The sequence below is a fragment of the Equus przewalskii genome, chromosome 15 (assembly GCF_037783145.1).
Source record: "Equus przewalskii isolate Varuska chromosome 15, EquPr2, whole genome shotgun sequence".
Taxonomy (NCBI): Eukaryota; Metazoa; Chordata; class Mammalia; order Perissodactyla; family Equidae; genus Equus; species Equus przewalskii.
This window is the reverse complement of record NC_091845.1, coordinates 53,970,066-53,996,661: the sequence shown is the minus strand read 5'-3', so window position 1 is coordinate 53,996,661 and position 26,596 is coordinate 53,970,066. Positions and strand designations below refer to the sequence as shown.

Here is a 26,596-nt window from a genome sequence, read left to right as displayed (position 1 = left end):
CAAGTCCTCTGTCACTCACTAGCCTGGTGACCTTACCTTCTTGGCGCCTCAGTTTTCTCATCTGTGACACAGGGGTAGTGGTGTCTGTCCCTCACAGGGCTGTGGTAAGGATGAGAAGGCAGTTCTAAAACTCAGCTGAAAGTACGCAGCCTGATACACTGCCAGAATCCGGAAAGTTCTATGTTCTAACTGCCCCTCGCTCTCCAAAGCAGCTCTCTCGATGGGTGTGAATCCTTAACAGTGGCATTTCCACTTGGGAATAGAGAGGAAATGACAAAGTCTGGTGGTAGGTCATGCACATGAGGGATGAAGAGACAGGTGGGAGGTATCTGCCTCCCACTCATCTCTAGAAAAGTCTCTCTCAAACCAACGTGAAATTTCCCTCCAGCTCACAGAAATCATGTGAGTCCCAAGCTCGGCTGGTCTGGGGGCCCTGGCGACACCACACTCCTTGGGCTCTTTTCTGAAAATCTATACATGTGGGCTTACTCAGTAAATCACCTGTAATTGTGCCTTCTCAGTACTAACTCTTTTTTTCAGAGTTGCATAAAAAAAAAAAATCTGTCCCTAATAGGAATAAAAGACTATACTCTAACTGGACTTACCAACAGAGTCACAAATTAATCAGCCTCAGAGCCGTGAGAAGCGGGAAAACGCCAAAGAATCCATCTCTCCATGCCGCGCTTAGTCCTCAGGCGGGGAGATTTTGGTTTTAAATCCCGCAAATTGACTTACCAATAAACAGAAGGCAAAGCACTAAAACTGTCAAAGTGATACATTTAAAACAATTTCGCACGTGTTCTCAATCTAAGGAACCAAAACATTCCGTTAGGACATTTACTCCCGGAAAGCACAGAATCACAGCAAGTGACACTGGGGACCTGGGCCCGCAGGCACTGGCAGCACCGGCACTCATGAGCACCGAGCAAACGGGTCAGTTCTCTTCCTAGAACGAATTGCCTTTGCCCCCAGACTTGATTAAGGGGCTGTGCCGTATAGTGGGCGCCGGTTCTGGAGATTGGGGGGAAGCGGGCTGCAAGAGTAGTTGAACGCCCCTCGGCTCCCCAGCAGAGTGAGCAGGGGTGAGCAGTGGAGGGAATAAGTGAGGAAAAGAAGAATAACCTGCCTCCCCGTGCCCCGCCCCTCAAAGGAGCTCTGAGTGCAGGAACCAGACGTTTTGCTTGAAAGTTTGGGGAATTTTAGAAGTATTTTGCGTGAAAAGTAAGATCATTTGTGTTACAGAGCTCACATTTCATCGACATGAAAGAAAGGGGGCCGTAGCAATGAAGGGACTTTGGCAGACGGAAGGCCTCACAAGAATGAGCCAGTGGTCCCGACTCTTCCCAGGTCTGCCCACATCGGGCATCCAGCGGGTTGGTGGCCAGGAAACCCTATGTCCTGGGAACGGCCTTCCATAGTCTCTCTCCCGAATTTTCTTTCTGATTTCCGCACTCTGAGGAGCTCTAAGTAGAATTTTCAAGCAGGTAGAAAAGGTGAGAGCAGCGAATTCTAACGCTGCTTCAGGGGATGGCTCCAGCGGAGGCCCCGGGAGAGGGTGTCCCCTGGCCTCCCTCCCACAGCAGGAAGAGCTCCTGGGCATCCGAGCGTGCCCCACCGCCACCAGTCGGGGACAGGGAGCCAAGACCCTGAGACAGCAGAGGCCCACCCTGCAGAGACAGACCCTCAACAACAAGAGACAGCGAAGGTGTCAGTTAACCCCGGGGAGACGGTGGGGGAGGCAGCAGGGAAGGAGCCCAGGCCTGTCCAGTAAAGTTCCAGAGCAGACGAAGGGCCGGCAGCGCATTCTGCAGGGCTAAGCAAGGAGCCCGGAAGAGGGGTGCTTCAGTGGGAGACACAAGACACAAGAGGGGGCTGACGGGATGGACCAGGGCACAGAGAATGGACGCAAGCGGGCAGATGAGCAAAGTGTGCTGGGAGGGAAGAGCCAGCATAAAGATGTGGTTACACAGGCAGCACTGGCACACACCCACCCCCTCACCACAGCCCACTCCTGGGAGGTGGTTGGGGGTTGGGGCGTCCACCACATATGGTAAGAGAAGGAAGCGTCACCGAGGCCAGGCAGAGACAGAGCTTCTCTGATTGAAGAATTCCCTAAATCATTAGAAACGGATGTGTAAATCTTCATCTTTATAAAAAATTTCCAGATATTTGTCTAATGTCAAGAATCCCTGCTTAAGGGCCCGGAGACTGGGAAGACCCCACTCTATCCTCTCATTTAAGGACCTGTGATTTTCCCACACCTTGACGAGTGGCAGCCAGCGTTTCTGCCGAGCGGGGGGAGTCCCCAGAAAGGAACTTGAATAAACATTTTCTGGGTACCGGAGAAGGCATTTGGTTTTAACAGAAGATATTATATTCATCAAGCACTTATTTTGGCCAAAGATTTAAAGTAACAGAAAGAGAGAGAGAGAGAGAGCTGCAGTGAGTGAGTCAGTGAGTGAGTGAGTGTGAGTGAGTGAGTGAGTGAGAGTGTGTGTGTGTGTGTGTGTGTGTGTGTGTCTTTGGGAGGGAAGAAGAGAAAAGAAACAACTTGTGTGCCTACCTCTAGCTTTGCCACTGGGCCCTCCCCGCTCCACCTTCAGTCTCTTCTTCACACAGCAGCCATGGGGCTGCCCCTAAAACCGTGTCACCCTCCACTAACTCCCACTCTCACTCAAGAGTAAAAGCCAAGTCCTTCCAGGACCCACCCCAAAGCAGCCCTCGCGATCTGGCCCCTTCTCTCTGATCTCGTCTCCTCCACTCGCTCACTCTGCTCCAGTCCCACTGGCCTCTGTGCTGCTCCTAGAACACCCCAGCCAGACGCTCCTGTCTCAAGGTATTGGAAACTGCTGCTCCGTTTGCTTGGAACACCCTTTCTTAAGCCATCCACATGGCTTACTCTCTCTCACCTCCGTCAAGCCTTTACTCAAGTGCTCCATTCTCACTGAGGTCCGGCCTATTAAAAACTGCCACATCCCCGCCAGCCCTCCACTCTATCATCCTGTCCTGCTTTGTCTCCTTAGCACCAGCCAGCATCTATCACATGCTTGTGTCTTGTTTTGACTCGTCCATTAGAACGTCACCTCCACAAGGGCACGGACATCAGTCTGTCCAGGTCACTGCTGCATGCCCAGCACGAAGAATGTGCTGTTCACATCACAAATGAATGGATGCATGATAAACAAATGAATAAGCCCATGGACTGAGGGGAGCCACCCCCCTCAGATAAGGAAGTAAACACACTGAAAACAGTATGTCTACAGAATGTGCAGGGGATCGACTCACACGGGCGGTGAGGCCAAACGCACGGGGGGAACCGGCCCAACACTCTGCCTTCTCCAGCAAACAAACATACTTCATCTTCAAATGACTTGTCATGTGGGAAATTTAGAAGAAGTAATAAAATTAAGCAGAATGAGAAGAGTCTCCTGAATGCCAATTTTGTTTTTAAACAAAGGAGAAGACTTTACCATTACGTACAAACCTCATGGCATTAGGTGGGCCTTTGGCAACCTACAGAAACACAGAGCCCCCGGATAAGTCAAAATCGAGAGAATGCCACTCCCATTTCTTATTACAAACTCAAACGTACGCATCAGCGCAAACAGAAACCTCCCACATGGGCTCCTTAGCAATCCTCTGCCTTGCATTGCTCTCCCTGCCTTCAGCAGGGAGAGCTACCGGGGAGTTAAACCCAAGCTCTGAGTTCACGGCACTGCAGGAGGCCTTGTTGGGACCTCCCACGTGGCTTTAACCCAGCAGTGGTGCATGGGGGCAGCTCCCTGTCGCAGGCTCTGAAGAGAAGGACGGGTTGAGAGAAACAAGTCGCTGGGATCAGAAGAGAGGCCTGCAAGGATACTCCCAAACTCATTCTCCCCCTCCCCCTCCGAAAGCAAACCTGAATCGGGTGTCTTCTCAGCTTCAGGGAGACAGCCCTCAACAGCCCTGGCTCTGCCCCTAAGGGACCCTAAAGCCATTCGGCCGCCGACCACCTCTCACCTGGTCCTCCACCTGCTGCTCACCCCACCTCCTCTATATTCCTGATCGTGGCCTCCTGTGACTCCTAGATCCTCGCTGATTCTGCTTTCTCATCCACAGATGAGAGACACGTTGATGACATATGGTCCCTGCCTCGGCAAGCCAGGCACCTTCCTGCAGCCCTCCTCACCGGGCTGTGGTGAGGGGAGGATGTATGTGGTCAGGTGTTATACACGCAACTGTGGGCAAGTTGCTTCCCTCAGGCTCCTCTTCTGTAAGGCGAGGGGCAGCTGAACTCACAAGAGGTTTGCTAAACATTTTGAAGCAACTGAACCCTCTTGCAAACGAACTCACAGGGAAGTCCAACAGGTAAACAGCTAAGAGTGGAGATGCTCAGGTTGCAGTGGGGCTGGGAGAGAGCCCCACCACTCACTCCCTTCACGCACCTCAGGGCCTGAGCCCTCCGTGGAGCCCTGGGATGTCTATGGCACGCCTGGAAACCCTGGGGCTTGAGAGATGGACAAACCTTCTTTCAGCTACAAGATTTCATGGTCCTGTGATCGCAGGTAACAACTCCTCCTTAAGAAGAAAGCTACTTCTGACTAGTAGTCTTGTGGAATTTTTCAGATAGGAAATGGTTGCAATGTTGCACTCCCACAAAAAAGTATATAAGGGGGAAATGATATTCATTATTGGTGTGGTTTATTTAAAGAGGAATGTGTCCACCCCTCCCTCTACACACACACAACCCATCCCCATCTAGATCATGGAGAAAGCCTAAAACTAGGTGGCCCAAGGTCAACCTGGTGACAGGTGAGTCCCTGGCCTCCCTCGCAAACTGATGAATCTCCTTTGGGTGAATTTCTTGAACCTGACTGATCATTGAGAGGAAGGCGCAGTCAGCGCAGGGTCAGTTGGCTGAATACTGAGCCTGTGGGCATGGAAGACCCCCATGAAGACCCGCCATGGAAGATGGGCTCATCTCTGGGTGTTCTGGAGTTGCCGTCTTATCTCTGCATGGAAGATGAGCATGTCCGAGGGTAAACCGACAGCCCAGACACAGAACAGGGAAGGGGAACTCAGGAGAGGTTTTTTCCTCAACAGTACACGGCATTCAAACAATAAACAAGGAAAAGTTGTCTATATTTAGTTTCTCCAATTCCTGTCCTCCCATTCTCTCTTGAATCTATTTCAATCAGCTTTTCACTAGCACCACTCCACTGACAGCCCTTGTCAAGGTCACCAATAACCTGCACAGTCCAAACTCCAATGGTCAATTCTCAGTTCTTATCTTCCCAGAATTAATCAGCATCATCTGACGCAGTTGATCACTCCCTCCCCTCCTTGAAACCCTTTCTCCACTTGGCTTGCAGCAAACACATTCTCCCATTCCCTCTGGCCACTCCTCCTCAGTCTCATTGACTGTCTACTCCTCACCTTTGGGACATCTTAAAGCTGGAGGGCTGCAGGGATCAGTGCTCACTCAGCAATCTCATTAGTCCTCAGGTCTTAAATTACACGTTTTTACCTCCCCCCAGAACTCCAGCCTGTACATGCAATTGTCTACTCAAGCTTGAATGCTAAACCATAACACAACCTCACTGAGCTCCTATACTCTCCCTCCAAACTAGTGTTCCCTCCCCAGCCCTCAGTGTTCCGCATCTCAGTTAATGCTATTCCATCCTTCTGGTTGCACAGCTCAAAAGCCTTGGCGTGTCCTTTCTCTCATACCCCACATCCAATCCAGAGGCAAACCCTCTTGGCTTTCTCTACTTCAGAATACATCCAGACCCTCACCACATTTTACCGCCTCCACCACTTCCATCCTGGTCCAAGCCACCATCATCTCTTCCTGGATTATTATAATAATCTCCTAACTGGTCTCCTTGCTTCCACCTTGACCCCTCTTGTGGTCTATTTTCAACAAGCAGCTGGAACAATCTTGCTAACCTGTAACTCAGATCATGGTACTCTTCTGCTCAAAACCCTCAACAGCTACGCAGCTCACTCAGTGTAAAAGTCAAACACCCCTGGCATTGGCCCCTGAGGCCCTACATGATCTGGCCACAGTCACCTCTCTGTCCTCATCTTCACTCCCTGCCTCATTCACGCTGCTCCAGCCACACAGCTTTCTGCCTTTCACCAACATGCCAGGGACCACCCTGCCCCTGGGCCTCTGCCTTGTTCTTTCTTCCATATACACTCATCCCCTGATCAACAAGGCTTGTCCTTCATCACCCGCTTTGGGTCTTTGCTCACATGTCACCTTCTCAGTGAGGCCTTCCTGCCACCATCCCATACTATGCTATCCTACAGTCCCACTGCCCTTTCCCACCACTCACAGGTCCCTTCCCTGCCTTATTTTTCTCCATAGCACTAACACCTTCCAACACAGCCAACATAATTTTATGTCCCCAGTGGAACAGAAGCTTCATGAGGACAGAATTTTTGGTCTGTTTTGTTCATACACGTATCCATAGCTCCTAAGACACTGTCTGCCATCCAGTAGGTGCTCAATAAAAACGTGCTCAGGGAATGAAAGGAGTTTTTATCTCATGGGGTTTGGAAGGGTTTCCAAGCAGCCACATACTCCTTGGAACTGAAAGTCAAACTTTGTGGTGGATTTTTTTTTTCTGGGAAGAGAGTCTATACCCTTAAAGTCTCAAAGGAATTTGTGACTCAAAAGAAGTTGAAGAACCACTAATACAGATGCTTGAATTTAACAAGGATTATTATGGGTTTCTTCAAACAATGAATAAACTTCATTCACAGCTATTTGCTGAAACAAGAACGTGTAATCCACGCATGGTGTGATCACACTGTGTTCCTGCTTCAGAATCTCTAGCACAGAGTCCTGAGACTTGCCTTGGGAATTTTTATGAGCAGATTTTGAATAGGCAGCACTATTATCCTCATTGTCTGTGAGCCAGAACACCAGTGAGAATACATAAAAAATATGTTTTCACAGATTTGGAGCCAACTGTAATATTCACGCAAAGCTGAAAGACTAAGTACACATAAGGCAGCTCACCCACATGCAGGGCATGTGAAGATCCAGGGCACAGCCAGTTAGGCAAAAGCTGCATCCCACTGAGTCCAACACCTTGGCCCCATTGGGAAATTACCAGAACTTGGTCCCAAAATAACAAAAACCATCCCTCTTTCCCACTCCCCCTCAATTCTAAAACGAAATACAAACAAAGAACTCTACCCACAAAAATCATCGATCGTCTACCAGGTATACAAACGTCACTGTATAACAGCCAAACTCCATCATATGTATGACGTGGCTTACCTTCCCCTATCATAGAGACCCCCACGGACATGCCCATGAACTTGCTTTTGGTCCATACATGAGTGTTGACGCACAGTCTCTTCTCCTTGCACTCACAGTAGAAGCAGGAGATGGGCGGGTGATGGGATACTTGCTCAGCCACAAACCTTAGTTTGTAGCTTTTGGAAGGGTCATCGGTCATCGGGTGTTCATGACTGGCAGGAGAGTGGGGAGCAGTCCTCTTTGGCTTGACCCTGTCCTTGGGAACTTCCCAAGAGCAGTGAAATGTCTCGCCAATGATGGGGTTGTAGGGCTTCTTGGCCAAGGCCCCCTTGCGGCCCTCATGGAAGGCTGTGAGATAATACTCCACGAAGCAGATGACTCTCTCCTCTGGCGTGGCTCCAGCAGTGATGGCCAGCAGCAGGTCTGGGTGCGCCATGAAGTCCGCATACATCTCCAGCAAGGATCGCTTCTCCAGAATAAACGTGGGGAGCACCACCTGCGTTCGGAAGGAGACAAAGGCAGACAGGAAGCCCTGTGATCACATGAAAAAGCTGAAAAGGAGAAGATGACGGCTGCAACCACCGTCAAGCAGGTTCATAACGGCTGATGCTAGGGAACGGTTTCTTTTGATTTGTCCACAAATGACAAATCAGGGGAAACAATATCAAAGAAATTGGAAGTGGCTGTGGTGGTGGCATCAACGCCAACCCTGCTTCATGGACAAGACTGTTCTGAGCAATTTTCTTGTCTGCTCATCTGTGCTAAAACAACAGCCTTGTTTCTCTCCCCACTGCCATCACTCTTCTAACACACAGCTCTCTTTTACTCCCCTTTATACAGAGATACAAAGAAAACAGCTTGGAAGGCTTTTTTGTATTCTTCCTGACATCAGGCACAACCAAGGGGATGCTCAGTGTGTTCCCACAAACACGGGTCCTGGGGTTTGTTGGTGCCGCATCAAAGGGGGTCCAGGTAGACCAGGATCCACCACCAACAAGCATCTATTTAAAGATCTCTGTTAAAAGAGAAGCATATAAACCCCAACTTGATCAAGGCAGGAGAGCAGCGTCAAAAGAGCCCCTGGCCCAGGTATCTAGGACGCAAGGCCAATTGGCAGGCAAATGTGCACAGAGCTGTCATGGAGAAGAAGAGCCATTTGTGGAGGTTGCTCACCAAGGTTGGGCCAGAAGAAATGAGCAGAGGTTACAAAGAGGTGGGCTGGCACTTAATACAGAATCTTCTGGTAAGTAGACTGGCATAAGGGCTACCCTTAGGTTTATTATTGGCCCTATTACTGAAGATAAGTAGAAAGCTGGATGGTTCCATCACGGGTGAGACAAAGAGACTCCTTGTTGATCCAAAGTGGATCCAGGTGGTCACTCAGGTGCCATACAACCCCAAATGCCTACAACCCAATGATTAAATCATTCAATGCGAATGAAGAAGATTCTGGAACAGGGCTGGAAAGCAGGTAACTCATTACCATCCTTGAGATCTGAAGGAGAGAGAGCCTTTTTCTCACTGCCCTGGAGTGATCGTAAAATGACTGTTCTTGGTTACTATTATTCCACCCACTTAGCGGCAAGACCCAGCTCGCTCTGACCTGGAGCATCTCACATCGCTCCTCCTCATCGGGCGTCACAGGATGTTGATGCTGGAAGGCTCGCCTTGCCCTGCTGGCTCCTTGGCACCCTCTGAGTGAGGGCAGAGGAGCCCCACACCAGTGCCAGCTGACCAAGGTCATGCAGCTGGTTTACATTCCCTCCTTACAGACCACGTCTGTCCTTCCTTCACATAGTTCTTAACTCCCATGAAAACATTTGCAAGGGGGTACATTGCTGACTGTGACCAGCACACAGCTTACAGATCTGTAACCCTGCCTCCACTGCAGCCTGCCAAGACCCTTCCTTGCAAAGGATGCAGATTCAGTGGGAGAGAGATGTCCTGAGAGGAAGGACAGACAAACAGGCAGACATGAGGTCAGCAAAACACAGAGATTTCAAAAGAAACTACAGAAAGCCCAGGCACTGGAGAAGTGACATTGGTTATCTTTAATGCTTTTCTATCTTTCATTTAAAACTATGTCAGGGGAAAATCTACCTGTGTTAAGTAAAAAAGCAGCCAGATGTGAAATTGAACACGTAACACAATCCAAGTATCATAAAAAGACCCCAAATGTTAACACATGTCTCTTGGTGATAGAATTGAGTGATTTTTACTTTTTTTTTTCTGAGTATCTTTCTGCTTTGCTTTTATAATATACTAGAAGATTATTTAAAACAAGACTATGCAAATTAATGGAGATGTCCTGATTTTCTTTCAGCCACAACTTGACAAAATTAAGAATCCAGCTGCCCAAGGATCTGAGCTGGCCAGGAAAAGCACATCCTGACTCAGGATGGCCTTCAGATGCTACTGTTACTACTTTCTATGTCTTTCTGTGGGGACAGGTCACATTCAACAGCCATCACTGTGCTCTCTGGGTTCTGCCCTTCCAGTGAGGGTAATGGGCCAGGCCGCTGTGTTCTCCCCAGGGCCTCTACCATGCGGGTGGCCAATGGCAGAGTAAAGAACGAGAGCCAAAGACCCGCAAACATTGCCCCTCTTCTCTCCCCCGCAGCCACTGCAGGGTTCCCCTGGGAACTCCCCAGACAGGCTGTGCAGGTTGAGGACTGTGGATTTAAGCAGCCTTGGAGACCCCCCCAGTGAGGCAAAATCAATTAAAAAGGAAAAGCTGCCACAAACGTCCACATCTCCAGACAATCCCCAAATGATTTCCTGCGCTCTCCATTCCCAGGGGCCAGCCGGGGGCCCTCTGATCAGGAGGCAAGCCAGGGGAGGTGGTGGACAGAATTACACGGAGGGTGGTCAACCTGATAGAACTCCAAGTGAAAATGATTCCAGGACCCTGACTTGCATCCTTGCCCCTCCTTGTGGAAGTGGAGCTTCTCCGGCAACATCTGCACCTCTGGACAACAAGAATTCTCAGGTTTGTACCCAAGATTAAAATTACCAGGAAAGAACCAGCTACAATATTTACTCTCTCGTTATGTACTTTTCAAAAGGGCAAGGATTTAAGGTATTTCCCCTAATGCGCTCAGCATTTCTGAACTCAGAAGCTGAAGGATTAAAACAAAATAAATAGGAAAAAGCATCCACTCAGAACCCTAAATCACTGAACATCAGAACCAAAAGGGACCTTCAAGCTGATGGCGTTCAAGGCCCCGGTCTCACAGGTGAGGGGACAGAGATGGGGAGGATGGAGGGAAGGCACCATACCTACACCTAGAAGCAGGCAGAGCACCTCAGGGCTCCCAACTGCCACCCCAGACTTCTTTCCATCACCCCGATACATCGTGATTATCTGCTTCGGGCCAATGAGAACAGTTTCCTTCCATCGGCAGACTAGGGAGGTGAGAGTTCACTGGACATAAGAACTGGGACGCTAGACCACCCCATCCACTGTCCTGATTAGTAAATGAGGGCAGGAGGTGGCCCAGGGAAAAGGGTGGGACATGAGCTCCACCTTCTAGTCCATCCTACTCTTCCCAGGATGACAACGCAATCCACCATTCCAGAAACTGTCATTAATATTACAGACAGTGGGGAGACCATTGGCAATAAGAAAGGACACACAGAGCAACCCCCTCTGGAAAGGTACAGCTATAGCTCCTAACTGGCCTTCCAACTTTCTGTCATGTCCCCCTTTCTTTCTTTTCCACACTACAGCCAGAGTCATCTTTCTAAAATCTCTAAAGGAGTAAATAAAGTCCAACCTGTCTCCCCCCTTTCTTCTAGTCTCACATTCTCCCTCCCTTTGTGCCCCCAGCCCTCCCCTGACAAGCACTCCCCCACACACACATTCCCTCCTGATTCCTTTCCGGGCCTGCTCTCCTGCCTTGTCTAAATGATAAACATCTTTCAGCTCAAGGGTTACCTCCTCTGTGACAGCTTTTTCTGACAGCTCCTGCTCCCCAAACCAAACCCACAACCCCCTCCTTCACAGCCTCACTGCACCCCACACATATCTCCATCAGAGCCTCCACAATGTGCTGTTTGCTCTTATTAATGCTACAAAGAGCATTATTGGGAGAAATTGGGGAAATTTTACTACAGGCCATATATGAAATACTATTGCATCAATGTTGAATTTCCCGTGTGCAGACGTCTTGTGTGGGAGAATGTCCTTGTTGTTAGGAGATGCTCACGGATGGATGTAGGGGAGACCTGTCATGTCTGTAACATACTCTGAAATGGTTCACAAGAAATAACCATATGCATATTGACACGTGTATATGTGGGGATGCAGAGGGAGGGAATGAGAGAGAGATGGAAGAGACAGTGGGGAAGGAGAGAGAGTAGGAAAGAGGAAAGAAGGGAGAAGAAAGGCAAAGTGGCAAAATGTTAACAATCGGCCAATAAAGGAGAAAAATATATGGGAGTTCATTGTACTGTTCTTGCAACTCCACTGTAGACTGGAAAATGTACAAAATAAAAAGTTGGAGGAAAAAGGAAAAAGGCTCTTCTAGGGATCCAATACCTGAGAACTCAGCAGTTTTCAAAGACAACCCTCCCCAAATTGCAGACTCAGAGAATGTGGTCTCACAGCCAACAGCAAGCCCAACCCACTAGGTAGGCATTCTGCACTTGAAAATGATGCTGTGGCTTTGTCAGAGCTGGAGGAAGTAGAATGCTGGGAGAGATGGAGAAGGGGTTGGGACTGGAATAACTATTTTCTCTTTCATCTCTTTTGGTGTTTGTGCACAATATCAGATTGATGGCTTTCAAAACCAGCACCTGAACACTCTGGGCAAGATGGCATACTTTTCATGAAAGTAGATTTCTCTCTCATACGATCTCCCTTCTTTTTGTTTGGTGCCTTTGGAAATAAGTCACTTAATCATCTGTTCCTTGGGCGGTGGACACTGGAGACATAGAGCCAAGAAGTGGTGAGTACTAATGGGCTGTCTGCCTCCAATGGAGAGGAGAGTGATGGCCCAGCTGTTCAGACTGAAGGCATCCAAATGGCTGAAACCACTACTGCAGACCTACTGAGCCATCAGTCAGGGCTGCCTCTTCTCCCATTAACGTAATTAAGACAGTGAACTACTCTGGGGAAAGGGAAAAAAAAAGATCTGCACTCAGGACTCAGAGAACTATTAATTACATTTAAAGTTGCATCAATCTAGAAGTAAATAACTAACCTTCATGTTGGGCTCTTAGAACTCTGAAATAATTGACTGCCCATTGAGAAAGTCAAAGGGCCCCCCGAAAGAGTGAGAAAGTCAAAGTTCCCCCAACAGGGAACACAGCAGACCTCCGCAAGGGAAGGCTGCGAGCAGGTGCAACTTTCTCCAAAGAAACAGCAGTTAACTTAACAACCTTGAGAATGCTCTGTCCCTAGACTGGCAAACCCGCCCAGCACAAGCAAGGAAGCGAGGGGGGCCAAGACCACCCGCCAAGACCGATCCCTATAATCCTTTAAGGAAACCACGGGAGAGACACAAAACCCAATCTTACAAAATAAAGGGTAGGTAATTCACACTGTCAAAGGTTTCTTTCCTTAGCCCACAGGATGTTTCCCTGGGTTTCCTTAAAGTGCCAGCTCCCTTCATCCCCATCTCACGGTGCCTGGAACATCACAAAAGCATTCACTAAAACTTCTGTTGTATGCAAAGAGTTTGAAATAAAATTTTACTTTTTCCAAGACGATATTTACTACATAAAGAGAGTTACATCTGTTGAAATCAACCCCCGTGATCCCTCAAGAGTTCCGGACCTCGGCCTGCACAGGGGAATCAGGAGTGGCGAGCCAAGGTTCCTCTCTTGGCAGCTACAACCAAGTGTACTTGGGCAAGTGCATCTCTTCGAGACTCACTTCTCCCACAATAAAATGAGGTCAATAAGAATGCCAACCTCCTAGGTTTCTTGATAAGTATTAAATGAGAGTGTAAAATTAGCCCAGTGCCTACCTAGCACCTGGTAAATGCTCGTTCTGCTGGTGGCGGTTACAATCAGGGATCAGCACCCTTATCTGGAGATCAGGGGAAGACAAGGACAACAGATCAGACAGCAACTTGTCACATAATATTTCAGTGACAAAGCTGAAGACTAAAAGCAAGTCTCCTAATGACCACAGAAGCCCCTGGGACCACCTCTGATGCTGCCATAAATAATCAATTATTTGAGAAAAAGAAAAATAATTGTATAAAACAAGAAAAGTATGGTAAGAATGTATGATGTTTCACACATAAACCAGCCACAGTGCTTCGCCAAGCCAGGTGGCAGTCAAGCCAGACACAGTGCTTCGGGCTTCACATTACCTGGTTCAATCCTCTCAATAGCCTGTGAGCAGGTGTGACTATTCCATTTCACCAATGAGAACACTAAAGCCCCGAAGGGTTTTGCAATGTACGGATAGCTAATTAAGTAGAGAGTTGCCATGTGACCAACTCTGCTTGGTCAAGGCCTATGCTGGATCCCCCACTGTCCCCAGAGGGCCTGAAGACTCACCATCACTCCTTGGAACTCTTTCTGGAAGAGCAGGACTGAGGAACTCCTTCCATTAGCATAGGAAGGGAGGATGCAGATGACACACGTTGCCCCCTCAAGACACAGATTTACCAAGACCAGCTTAGGGAAGCCAGGTTACTACTGTGTCCTCTAGTAAAGGGCAAACATTTCAGGAGTGGGAGCAGGCTCTGCCCCACAGCATGTTACAATAATAAAATTTGGAGAGAGCTGCTGAAGGCATCAGGAAAGGGAAGTGGAAGCAATCCCTGAATATCCACAGCTCTGCCTGGGGGTAAACTCTGGGCCTTCCGACCCTTTCCATAAAATGGTCCCCATTATAAGAAGGAGCTTAAGCACAGGAAAGTTAATCTTTGCATATTGTGATTGACTCTGGAAATGCATCAAAGGAAAAAAGCTGTATGTATGCCCAAGATGTCCACTATATCATTATAGTATCAAGAAGCCAAAGAGAGACAACATGACCAGTTATACTACTACTGGTGAGGAAGCATATGACAATGCAACATTTGCTGAACTGTTCGACATCCACTAGAGTGGACACAGGTAGTGATAATGGTCTCTTCCTTAGTCCTGGTGGTGAGCACATGGATGTTTGTTGTAGTGTGGTTCTCTTTATAACAGGTCAACAAACTACAACCACGTACCAAACCTCCATGTGGTTTTACAAATAGTTCTATTGGAACAATTTAAACAATTCTTTAAGAATCATGGAAACTTACCAATGACCTCAGCAAGCTTCTCTTTCAAAGTATGAATCTTGTCTAACATAGCCTGGACTGAGGGGATATGCAGTGGTATCTTCAGGGTCAGGGACCTCGCCGGCCGAGGAGAACCCCATCCACTAGGCCTTGCACTCGTTTTCATCACCATCTGCATCCCCAAAACTCCTACCTAACTCTACGGAATCGGCTGTGCCTTCTGGAAGCCTCAAAATCCACTGTTCTAGAAGATCTCTCCCTGACCTGAATCTGTAAAATTGGAGTTTAGGTTAAATCTCCTGAGGAATCCATACACGTTACAAACAGGAACACCTGGGCCTTGTTGGTGCCCGTAACCACCATCCTCCATTAATCTCAGTTTCAAGCATCCCACTGTCCACCCATCACCCCTCGATGTCCAGCTCACTCTGTCTCCACCCTAGCCCCAATAAGACCTACAGTCTGTTGACCCTGTACTGTCTACTCCCCCTTGTAGCCCCATTTCCCTCCATATCCAGTGTGGAGGCCATGGCCCCACCTTACACTTACTCCCTTTGATCTGCTCCCAGTGACTCTGCCACTCTCTCCCTCTGGGATACTAACCAAGCAAACCTCAACGCTGGTTTAATCCAGCTCCTCACGTTCTCCATGCCTCAACCTGGCAGCCCCACTTTCCTGGAGCAAAAGAGATAACACGCTGACTGGTCTCACTTCAAATTCCTGACCCAGAAACCCAAGTGGCCCCCTGGTGGTGCCAGGCAATCCGCCCACTTCTTCTTCCCCTCCCTGAGACAACTACTCCTTGCCTGTTGTTTCCTCCCTCCTCAAACCTCTAACAACCCTTTTCTCTTTATCACTCTCAGCTGATCACTTTGCTTCTTTTTTCACTGGGAAAATCGAGGCAGGCCACAGGGAATGAGCACATGACAATGACAATAGCAAACACTTACACAGCACTTACTCCGTGCCAGGCACTCCCTGAGTCCTCCGCACACACTGCTGTACGTACAGGTGGAGCAACCCCATGGGAAGGTACAATTGTCCCTGTTTCACACAGGAGAAAGAGGCAGGCGGAGGCTAGGTAACTCAGCTAGGACGCCACCCAGGCCGTCTGGCTCAGAGCCACCGGCTTAACCCGCTCTCCTGCAATCTCCTGGTGCCCGCCCCCCTCCGCTCTGCCTGCCCTCCTGCTACAAAGGACAGACCGTCCTATCTAAAGGCGACCCCTCCACCTGCACTGGGTCTCACGGCCTCTCACTGCTCAAGCTCCTACAGTCATCTCCTCCCGCGCTCCTAAGCACTCCCATCAGCATCCAACATCTTAAGAAATCAAACCTCTCTTAATTCCAGATCTTCCTCCAGCTGCCACCTAATTTTCTGCCCCCCTTTTATGTCAAAGCTCCTTGAACTGCCTTTAGTCCCTGTCACCACTTTTCTTCCCATTCTCCCTTGAATTCACTCCAATCAGACCTTGACAAAACCAAATGCAATGATCCAATTGTAGGCCCAATCTTTCTTGACACAGTGGATAACTCCTTTCTCCTTGAAACTCTCTCTTCATGTGGCTTCCATGACATCACACTCCACTAGTGTCCGTCCTACCTCACTGGCTGACTCTTCTCAGAAATCTCCTTTGCTGGACCCTTCTCATCTCCCCGACCTCTACATATTGGAGTATCCCAGGACTCAGTTCTTGGACTTCTTCCCCCACATCTCTACTACTCCCTAGAGGAGCTCATTCCCATCTCCTGGCTTTGAACACCCTCTCTATATACATTGTTTACTCTCAAAGTTGTACGTGACCCTCACGCATAAACCCCAGACTGCTATACCCAACTGCCGACACGTCCTCTCCACATGGATGCCTACTGACTGGATATCTGAGACCTAACAGACCCAGGATTGACTCTATGATATCCCCCACCATCTCCAACCTGCTCTTCCTGTAGTCTTCTCCTTCTCAGTAAAAGTGGTGGTAGTCTCTTGCACTGGTGCCCCCAACGAACTCTAGCTCCTGAAATTCACACCCTTGCATAGTCCCCTTCTCTTTCCTCTGGGCTGGACCTGTGACTTGCTTTAATCAATAGAGTGGAAGTGCCAGTTTGGGTCTAAGCCTTAAGAAGGCTTATCAGCTTCTACTTTTGCTCTCTTGGGAGCTTTGAGCTGCCATATAAGATATCTGGCTACCCAACCGGAGAGACCATGAGGGAAGGATACATGGAGAGAGAAAAGGCCTAGGACTCCACAAAAAGAGAGAGGCCCACTGTCCCAGCCAAGTCCAGTCCATAACCAACCCACCAGCTGAAGACAGGCACATGAGTGGCCACTGGCAAGACCAGCAGCAGAACTGCCCCGCTAAGCCCAGACCAAATTACATAACTGTGAGCAAATAAAATGGTCATTGTAAGCCACTACGTTTGGGATAATTTCTCAACAATAGATAAGTGAAACAAATAGCAGCTCTAATTTTTATTATTCTAGTTGCTCAGGTCAAAATCTTAGAGTCATTCCTTTTTTTTTGAGGAAGATTAGCCCTGAGCTAACATCTGCTGCCAATCCTCCTCTTTTTGCTGAGGAAGACTGGCCCTGAGCTAACATCTCTGCCCATCTTCCTCTACTTTATATGTGGGACGCCTACCACAGCATGGCTTGCCAAGCAGTGCTATGTCCACACCCGGGATCTGAACTGGCGAACCCCGGGCTGCCAAAGTGGAACGTGTGCACTTAACCACTGAGCCACCGGGCCGGCCCCTAGAGTCATTCTTTAATCCTCTTTCTCTCATACTCCACAGCCAATCATACGCAAACAGGATATTCATGTCCTGTTGGTTCTACCTTCTAAGTATGTCCAGGATCTGCCACTGCCACTCTGCTGTTATCTCTCACCTCCTCCTTGCTTCTACCCTTATGCCTGCTGCCTGCATCCTGCTCACCCCTGCCCCAGGTTACTGTCCACACAGCAGTCAAAATAATCCTTTAAAAATACAAGTAAGGCCATGCATTCCTTTGCTCAAAGCTCTCCAGTGGGGGCCAGGTCCGAGTGGTTAAGTTCTCACGCTCCAATTGGGCTGCCCAGGACTTTGCAGTTCAGATCCTGGGCACGGACCTAGCACCGCTCATCAGGGCATGCTGAGGCGGCATCCCACATAGCAGAACTGGAAGGACCTACGACTAGAATATACAACTATGTATTGAGGGGGTTTGGGGAGAAGAAGAAAAAAAGAAGAAGATTGGCAACAGATGTTAGCTCAGGACCAATCTTTAAAAAAAGATACAAAAACTCTCCAGTGGCCGCCTATATCACTTGGAATAACATTCCAAGTCCTTCCAACGTCCTACACCAGACCCTACGACCCAGCCCCTGCTACCTCACCAATTTAACTTCCTGCCAACTCTCCCAGTCAACTCTGATCCAGCCACACTGGCCTACCTCTCATCCTCAAAATGCCAAACAAGTCCAGCTTGGGCCTTTTTCACTCACTGTGCCCTCTGGCCAGAACATTCTTCCACTAGATATTCACCTGGCTGACTCTCATTCTAATCTGGTCTCTACTCCAGTGTCACCTGGGAGATCCTACCTTGACCAATTTATCTAAAGGACACATCCCAACCCCCACCCCATCACCTTATACCCTCCCTGCCAGGCTCTATTTCCCTTTATTGTACTTCTCATCTCCACATTCTTTTCTTTTCTCTCGCTTCTTTATTGTCTGTCTCCTTCCATTATCACACACGCTCTGTGAGGGTGTGGATTCTCAATGTTCTGTGCATTGCTGCACTCCTAGAATCGAAAACAGTACCTGGCAGGTGCAGTGCTCCATAAATATATGTGAGATGAGTGAACACATGCATCACTAACTGTTGCCTTTCATCTCCCTGAAAACTAGGAAACATGGTCATAAACTTCCAAGCTCCACAGTGTATTCTGTGGGCCCCTCTCCCTGGACCCCAGGATGCAGCACAGCAGCTACTCCAGCATCTCCTGACGGCCACAGCATGTTCCTCACCATCACCCTGAGGATCAAGCTCACCCTCCTTCACAGGGCCCACAAGGCTCTGCAGGATCTAACCCCACACCCCACTCCAGGTTCAACCGTGCCACTCACCAGCACACACTCCACTCCAATCATGCTGCCTTCCCCTCTGACTTTGCCCATGCTGTTCCCTCTGCCAGGAATGCTCTTCCTTCCATTCCTCCCATGAACACCACTCAACCTTTAGTCCCAACCTAAAAGAGCCTTTTTGTGGCCCTCCATCTTTCTGTGGCTCCTCCTCTCTCTCTTCTCTTCCTTTCTAGGCTACCCACCATTTGTGGAAATGCTACAGGTTATCCAGTGCAGGCATTCACCAGCACCTTGGGGGTATGGAACCACGGCTGAGGAAAGAGGGCAGACATGGGTGCTTCTGGGGGCAGGACCAGCTACATATTCCGTGGGGCCCAGTGAAAAACAAAAATACAAGTCCTCTTGTTCAAAATTATTAAGAATTTCAAGACAGTAATAGCAGAACATTAAACCAAGCATGTGGCGCTTCTGAGCATGGGGTGTTGTGCAACCCCATTGGTCACATGCCTATGAAACAGGCCCTGTCTGGGGACCACAGTTAATTAACTAAGGCAAATGCAGCATCAGGTGCCCAGGCAGGCTAGTGACTTGTGACTGCGTCAATACTGGCCACCTCCTCAAAGATGGGGCAGTTTACCCGTTTTACAGAGAGACCAGAGCTTCCTCCTTGAGTCAAAAAGTGTTCTGTCTCTAGGATGGCTGCTCATCAGACACTCCATTCTGGCTAAGTTCTCCCATCAAGCTTTACTTAATGACATGAGCAAGAGCCCAGAAGAGAAAAGGAGACAGTAAGAAAAAATTTCATCAATCTGTTTATGACACAGGGTTACAAAAGCCCAGAAACCTCATGGGACAACAAAAAGTTTACCTCTTCTTCTCACAAGTCTCTTGGCTGGTTAGGCCTTCCCCTGGCTTTGGAATAACAGTAAGTAAATTAATAAACTGAGGACTAACTGGGAAAGTTTTTCTTTCAGATAGCTAGCTGAGCATTGGATAAATGCAACATTTGCTCTTTTAGGAACAGACCGTGGCTCCAGAAATGCAAAGCAATCATATCCTAATAAAATAATAATGAACAGGAGCTGCAGAGTTCTTATGATTTTATTTTAAAACAAGAGAGCCACAATGTGCTCTCTCTGAGACACTCAACCCGCCACAATACAGCGCCCTCAGTAGTTTACTGTGTTTCTCCACGTCTCACTCGGACAATTTCAGTTACCCTCGCAGTCTCTCTCCTATAGCGTTTATGATTCGACATCAATGTTTTACAAGTTTTTTTAATATGATCCACAATGACAGTATGTTTTACATGGTGACCCAGTACACATGTATCAACAGAACTAACATAAAAGTTTCATGTGCAGTACATTCTGATATTTTCTATTGTGTTTTATTTCATTTTTTAGAAATGATAAGCTGACTCATTAAATTGGTTTTACAACTACTGAATGGGTCATGACTCCCAGTCTGGGAACGTTGATTTTAGATCATACTAGTGTACGTTATTACCCACATTCCATCCACCAGATCTTAACTCAAGCTCCATCTGAACTGTCTCTAAGAAGCACAAGAATAAAAGAGATGGCTTTTAAAAAGGCATGCATTTAAATGATCCCTGTAGCAAAAAAGACATGAGAATGACACGGCTAGAAGACTGTCATGAAGGGAAGGCAGCAGGATGTAGAGCAGGTCTTCACAGCTCGGGAGGCAGAGCCGGAGAGATCCAATCAGAGGGCGGAGAATGGCAAAGTTAGGGAACTTTCTAGGTCAAGCCTCCTCCTCGAGGGCTCACTATTTTGTCTAAAGTGATGCAGTCTCCCAGAATATCAGACACACAGATTCAAATACATCCCAAAGAAATGGCTTTTCTGTCATCATAGAGGTTCCCGACTCCTCTGTCTGCTGGAAATGGCCAGTCACCATGTTGTCACCTTCCTCTTCAAAGAATCTCTCCCCCCAGCCCCTGCCCTCTCTTTTCTCTGGGCTCCAGCCCAGTCTGAGGTGAACTTGTGGAATCCAGACCCTTCACTGCAGCCAAACAAGGCAATTACCCTCAAGATGGTTTCCACAGGCTGTGCCTTCAGTGGCTCTGACCATTTCAAGTACGTCCACGTTTTCCTGGCTGGCTTTCAGAATCTAGAACCTTCATTCCCCAGCACACGCTCCCTATGGGTCATATCTCCGTCTCTGTCTCTCTCCCCTCCCCCCCAATGGCTGCTCCTCTACCGCACCACACAGTCCACCACACAACACAGCACTTCGTAAGGAGAAGAACGATGACGTACTTAGTACGAGTTCAGCACCAGGCTAAGTGTCTACACACAAACTCTGATTCTCACACCACCCTTCCAGGGAGGCATCAGGACTGGAAATGGAACCCAGGTGGACCAGACAGCAAAGTTCAAGCACTTTCCTCCACCCCACAATGTCCCTGATGACACCACACCACCGCTCAGTGACACACAAAACTGCTTTTCCTGCTTGCCTCCAGAATGAAGCCACCGACTCAAGGCAAGGGAAGCTCTATATGGGTCCATCGACTAGCCATCAGTGGCTAGGACACGGGGCTCTCCTGATGAGGTTCCTTAGGAAGAATCCTGGCTGACAAGGCACCAGGAAGAGTCGGTTGCACATCTACCATCATCGAGTTTGTTTCTTTACGTGTGGAAAATAAGATCTGGGTCACCAACAAGGTTGCCCTTTGGAGACGAGCTGTTAAAGCTAATATAGCTAGCAGCAGGTCATGGCCAGGTGCGCACGGTGGCCTCACTCCTGGCTCCACCATTTTCCTTCCTCCTATTTTCTCTCTGTGGTCAATGTGCCATATCCATCTCCACAGGTCACCTTGAATCTTTTCTAGGACACAGCAAGAAATTCTTTCGTGAATTTTCCTTACCATCTTACATGTTTTTTCTGATGCTCTCCCTCCCCTGGTAGAGGCCCAGCTCCTCCAGAGCATCAAATGCAAGGCTCATGCTCTGAGGAGGGGCATTTATGTAAAACTATCCTTTCAGATTATGCCTGGAATAGCCACACTTGACTGCGATCCTGACCTTGGCCTCACCGCACTTTCCCAGTCTCCCCACAGTGAAAAGAATGCGAGTAGGGAAGACTTGGAGGCAGAGACAGCACCCAAACAACTGGCCACCAACCCAGCGGGACATGCCCACCTACCTTGGTCAAATCCATTCCAAGTTTGAGCTGTGAAATGAGATGAAGGATTACACTACGCTGATCCTCCATGACGCCCAATTCTGTCTCTTCCTTATCTTCAGTGTCGCTTTTTTCATCTTCGGACAAAACCAATTCAGGGCCTAAGTTTGGCTAAAACAAGATCATCAGTAAAAATCACCAGCTGGTCCAGCAGAAATTAGAACCACAGCATATGAACCCATGTGCACAGCAATGACAGGAGCCCGATCCTGCCAGGAAGAGTTTCTCTATTGACCAGTCCTGCTGGCCAGAGGGTGGAAGATGACCCTTTTTTGGGGTACAGGCCATCTTTAGCCACTGCACTGCCCTCTCGTCTTCCCATCATCTATGAGTGAACCTTCCGGCCTAAGGACTCTCCCTGACAAGAAAGCTTCCTGCCCTTTAAGAAACTAACTCTAGTACACAAGCCCCCTCAATCCTGACTACTCCCAAACAATATTCCCCTATTAACTCGCAGACCCCAGGACACTTTATGTCTAACGGAAAATGTTCTGTTTGTAAGTAAAAGTAAGATACCCCTGGGACTGACTGAAATTATTTTGGGGAAAATTTACTCTGAGACTATTTCTACTCACATCAATTAATATCACTACAGCAAGTGTAAACAAAAACGGCTCCAAGATGGCATTAACTTAGGGAGGAAGACAAAAATGGAAAATTAGGGAAAAACTCTGAAATTTTATAACACTGCTGAGATTCATGCTGGCCAAGAGACCCTGCTTTCCTTGATGCAAGTTTATTAATTCAACTGCTTGATTCCAATTTTACAAATTATATAGAAAACAGGCAAATTAATAAACAAAATATGCAAGGGTGATGACTGAGCACAAAACTTCCCAACACCCAAGAACCAACAACTCTGGCTACAATGTCAAGATGTCCTCAGAATTGTGTTGAATGAAGTAACCCCATCCCACCGTTCCACACTTAGCCATGTTCTTATGATGCTTGTTTACATGTAAGCAAAAGCACTTTGCACAAAACATTATGCAATTGTTTCTAATTATTAAGGACAGATCAGACATCATGAACTTCATATACAGAAATGCAGGAGCTCAAAGGTATTAAATATAAAAGGACACAGACTTGCCCAAATGCCCATGCCAAAACTGATTTATAAACCTCATCAGACAGAATCGCCCCATTTTATCTAAAGGCACTTCCAATATGCAAAGGTTATTTTAGTGATCAGAGTGGTTGCAATTGTCTGGCCTAACATACACATGGTGGCCATTCCTTACCAACGCTCCAGAGAGGAAATACAGTGGTCCCCCCCAGGGGTAGGCATTTTAGACATTTGCCATAGACTTACTTTTCAAATGATTCTCAATCACCTCTGAATAACCCCACTTCTGGAGAGACAGTTGGGGAGGCCCCAGGGAAGCCCAAGGGGCTGTCCCTCAGGCCAGAGTTGAGTTTCCCTCCAGCGTGTGCCTGGTTCTCTAGTCTCATCGTCACGTATGTTATCTGACGTCACTGGCAAGTTGCTTTGGTAAAATACATTGAAATAACTGAGGCCTCCTGGCTCCATGCTGTTCCAGAGAAGACTAACAGAGGGAAGCACGGCGGCTCTAGGCTGCCCTGTTCCTATGCTGGGCAGTTGGGGAAGGAGGGGACTGGACTCCGGCACTTACAGTCAGTGCCCTGGAGGCCACTCTGCCTCTCCTCCTGACGCCCCCATCTGCTGCGTTACAGCGCCTGCTGCAGCCACGCCACCGCGGTCACGAGTCTGAAGGGCTAAAGCAAGGAAGAGCAGGGCCACCTTCCTACCCACCCGCCCTCCTGGCTCTCCCTTCTTTCTTTCCACTCCTCCGGATTTCAGGCAAGTTGTTAAGTGGATGGCTGTCTCATTTCACTGTGAGCGAGCATTTCCAATCAGACGCCACTCGACGCAGAGAGCTCAGACACAAGCCCTTCCAACGGCACAGGTGTTGCTGTTGTTGCTTCTCTGCGGTGACCTGGTGGGCGGTAATTGTATTAGCAGACTTCCCCACAACCCAGGGGCAGCTGGGGGAGGAAGGGCCTTTGAGAGGAAAAAGGACAAGAGCAAATCAAGCCACCATCATGCACCCAAGGGGGCAGGCGTGGCATGCAAAGTCCTTAAACACCTCAACAAGAAAGGGGGCTGCGTCCTGAGTGCAATTATTCCTGCTTGAAATTAGTTGTTCTCACAAAGTACTGACTGCAAACCAGTCCATAGCTCAAGTGAGGTTGCCATAAGCTTTATGAAGCAGAGAACGATTCTTTCTTCTGAAAATGTGATTTCCCATTGGCCCACCAGCCAGCACACTGGGAAATCTCCATCCTTCCCAATCACTGCCACGCTCAGTGCGACGTGTTTACAGACCACCTGGGACCACACCTCCTCCTGCTGTCTGCCTTACTTGAAAATTAAAACCAGCTTGTCCAGACTTCAGAGCCAGGAAGCCTTCTGCAAGATCCTGCCACATGATACGAAGCACACACATTAACGTGCACACAAACCTCTCCAGCTCTTCCCACTTCAGTCAACATCACATTTCCTCTGAGTCTGACGATGCCTCTCAGAGACAGGGGCTCCAGCACAGAGAATTAAGGCTGGTGCACAGGTCCCAGAAGTTGACTCATCCCAAGGCGACCGGTGGCCAGAACTCCTCAGGGTTCTGAAGTCCTGCCAAGGGAAGAAAAGCCATGGGGAGCCCAACACAGCCCCCTCATTGGCACAGATCCTTAGCAAACGATGCCCTAAGCATAAAAAAGGATCCAGCAATATTTCTGTCTCCCACAGCTTCTGAGAATTTGTCCTTTTACTTATTGTATGATTTGCAAAAAATTCTCCTACTCAATCTCAAGTAAATAATCAGGGTTGGAAAAAAAAAAGCTGGTTTCATTCATCACGTTGTTAGTGAAGGTCTCAGAGGACACCCTCCATTGCACCTACACTGAACTCAGTCCATTTGCAGAAAGGAGAGACCACCCTCTATTGTGGGTCCAGAACGGGGCACATGGATAGAGATTTGGGAGTATGCAACAGGTCAACTCAGTCAGAAACAGGTCAGTTGACAATGTAAATACAAATCTGTCGGCATCCACAAAGCACCACTGCTACAAGAAATGGAGGATTTGAAGAACCAGCCTTTGATGGAGTTTTAAAGGCAGAAAACTTTCCATTTTTGGATCAAGTGTCTGTTGACTCTGCTACTCTGATGGAAAATCCAAAATATCAATAATTGTCACTGGATCTAAGTCTATTTCCTATAATCAGGCCCAAGTACCCTTCCACATTCTCACCCTCCCTCTCATAAAGTTCTGCTTCTCTTCTGGGTACCCCTGCATGCCCACACCCACAAATCCCTCTGGATTTCTGCTTGTAAAGCAGTGACAACTGTCTCGAGGTGATCAAAAGCGGCAGAACAGCGTTTCTCTGTCTCAGAAGAAAACTGAAAATAAGCAATGGTTTTATAACATTGAGAAAGTTCATAAGAATTAAGCAAGAAGAATCTTCAGATCTTCCCGTCCCCCAGAGATCTTTGCAAATGAGCCAGCCCAGCCATAAAAATGCAAGGAAAGTTGAAGATAAAATGGAATTAGAATATGTTTTAAAGAGAAGTAGGCTTTGGAAAAATGAGGTTTTTAATAAAAACAATAATTATGACTCAATATTTCTACCACATGAGCACCTCAGGGCATACAGTGCTGTGAAAATCCAGTGACTCATGTCCATTAGCAAATGGGGGGAAGGACAAGTGAATTTGATGGACAGGAAAAAGCTACATGGCAGGCTGGGGTTTAGGGACACTCCTTGGTGGCTAAGGAGTGACTGTGCCCCAGAACAAGGGTTCTTAATCTGGGCCCCAGTGACACTCAAGACATCTACTACAACCCTGGACATTTTATATAAAAATTGTGTGTCTGGGCATTTTTCTAGAGAGAGAGTCCATGCTTTCCTTGGATTCTTAGAAGGGCAGTGCCCCTGGGCTGACCTCAGGCCTCCCAAGGCCCAAAGGGTCTGAGGTCACGTAAGAGAGCTGGGCTCAGGGTGGGAAGTGGTCTAATCAGAGACAGTCACAGCATCCGCAGATGGGCCCCTGCCTTCCCCCTCTAGTAGGTGAACATCTTCTTCCCTAGTAGGGAGCAGTGCGTCCATGACACTATGGCTAAGGGCCAAAGCCAGGAGCAAAATAGTGCCTCGGGTTAGGATTACGTGGGTTCAACAGTCTTCTCAAGGGGACACCAGTGCAGGGGAAACACCGAACCTTGGTTTCATGTCTTCTTTTTAACAAAAACCTTCATTCTTTAACACAAATGCAAATTCCAAGCAAAACTGGAATTCCAATCTATTTTATTCAATACACACATGGAATTTAACTACAGTTTGGGTCAGTTCCAGGAAAAACCATGAAACAGATATTTCTCCTCAGAACCCATTCATCTCCCTGCTGCAGGCCTCATTCTACCCCACGCCCCCAACCCACCCCCTTCCCAGTGCCTCACTCCTATCTCCCTTCCTCAGACAGCGTACATCCTACCCTCTTTCTTCACAGTGATCTCCCCTTCCTTATCTAAGACCTAGCTCTCAGAGAGCAGAGGCCAGTACAAGCAGCTTGATCTAATTTCCCCTCTAATGTAAATACCTAATAAGCTAGTGCCTTGTCTTAAAGGGCCACACCCTGAGATCAGAGGCATTATGAGAGAGGCCTAAGAGGCTGCATTACCCAACCTTTAAAGAAGCCTTTTTACTGTTGGACAGGGAGCTCTTCCATGCTGGAGCCCTTAAATCACAGACATGCAGGTGTCAGGGGTCTACTCTAGCAACAATCAAAAAAAGTGGGCTCCTACAGCCATCTTTTGCC

At 48.2% G+C, this 26,596-nt stretch overlaps 1 protein-coding gene across 4 annotated transcripts in view; it reads right to left on the bottom strand.

The window, feature by feature from the left end:
• OSBPL10 (oxysterol binding protein like 10) overlaps positions 1 to 26,596 on the bottom strand; it is a 285,409-nt gene that overhangs the window by 13,244 nt on the left and 245,569 nt on the right. For 3 of the 4 annotated variants that reach the window (XM_070575904.1, XM_070575906.1, XM_070575907.1), the window contains exons 7-8: positions 21,726 to 21,875; positions 7,274 to 7,751 (exon numbers count right to left, since the gene is read on the bottom strand). In XM_070575904.1, the coding sequence (XP_070432005.1) occupies positions 7,274 to 7,751; positions 21,726 to 21,875 (628 nt within the window). The remainder of the gene's footprint in view (positions 1 to 7,273; positions 7,752 to 21,725; positions 21,876 to 26,596) is intronic. The other variant, XM_070575905.1, reaches the window with a different exon arrangement.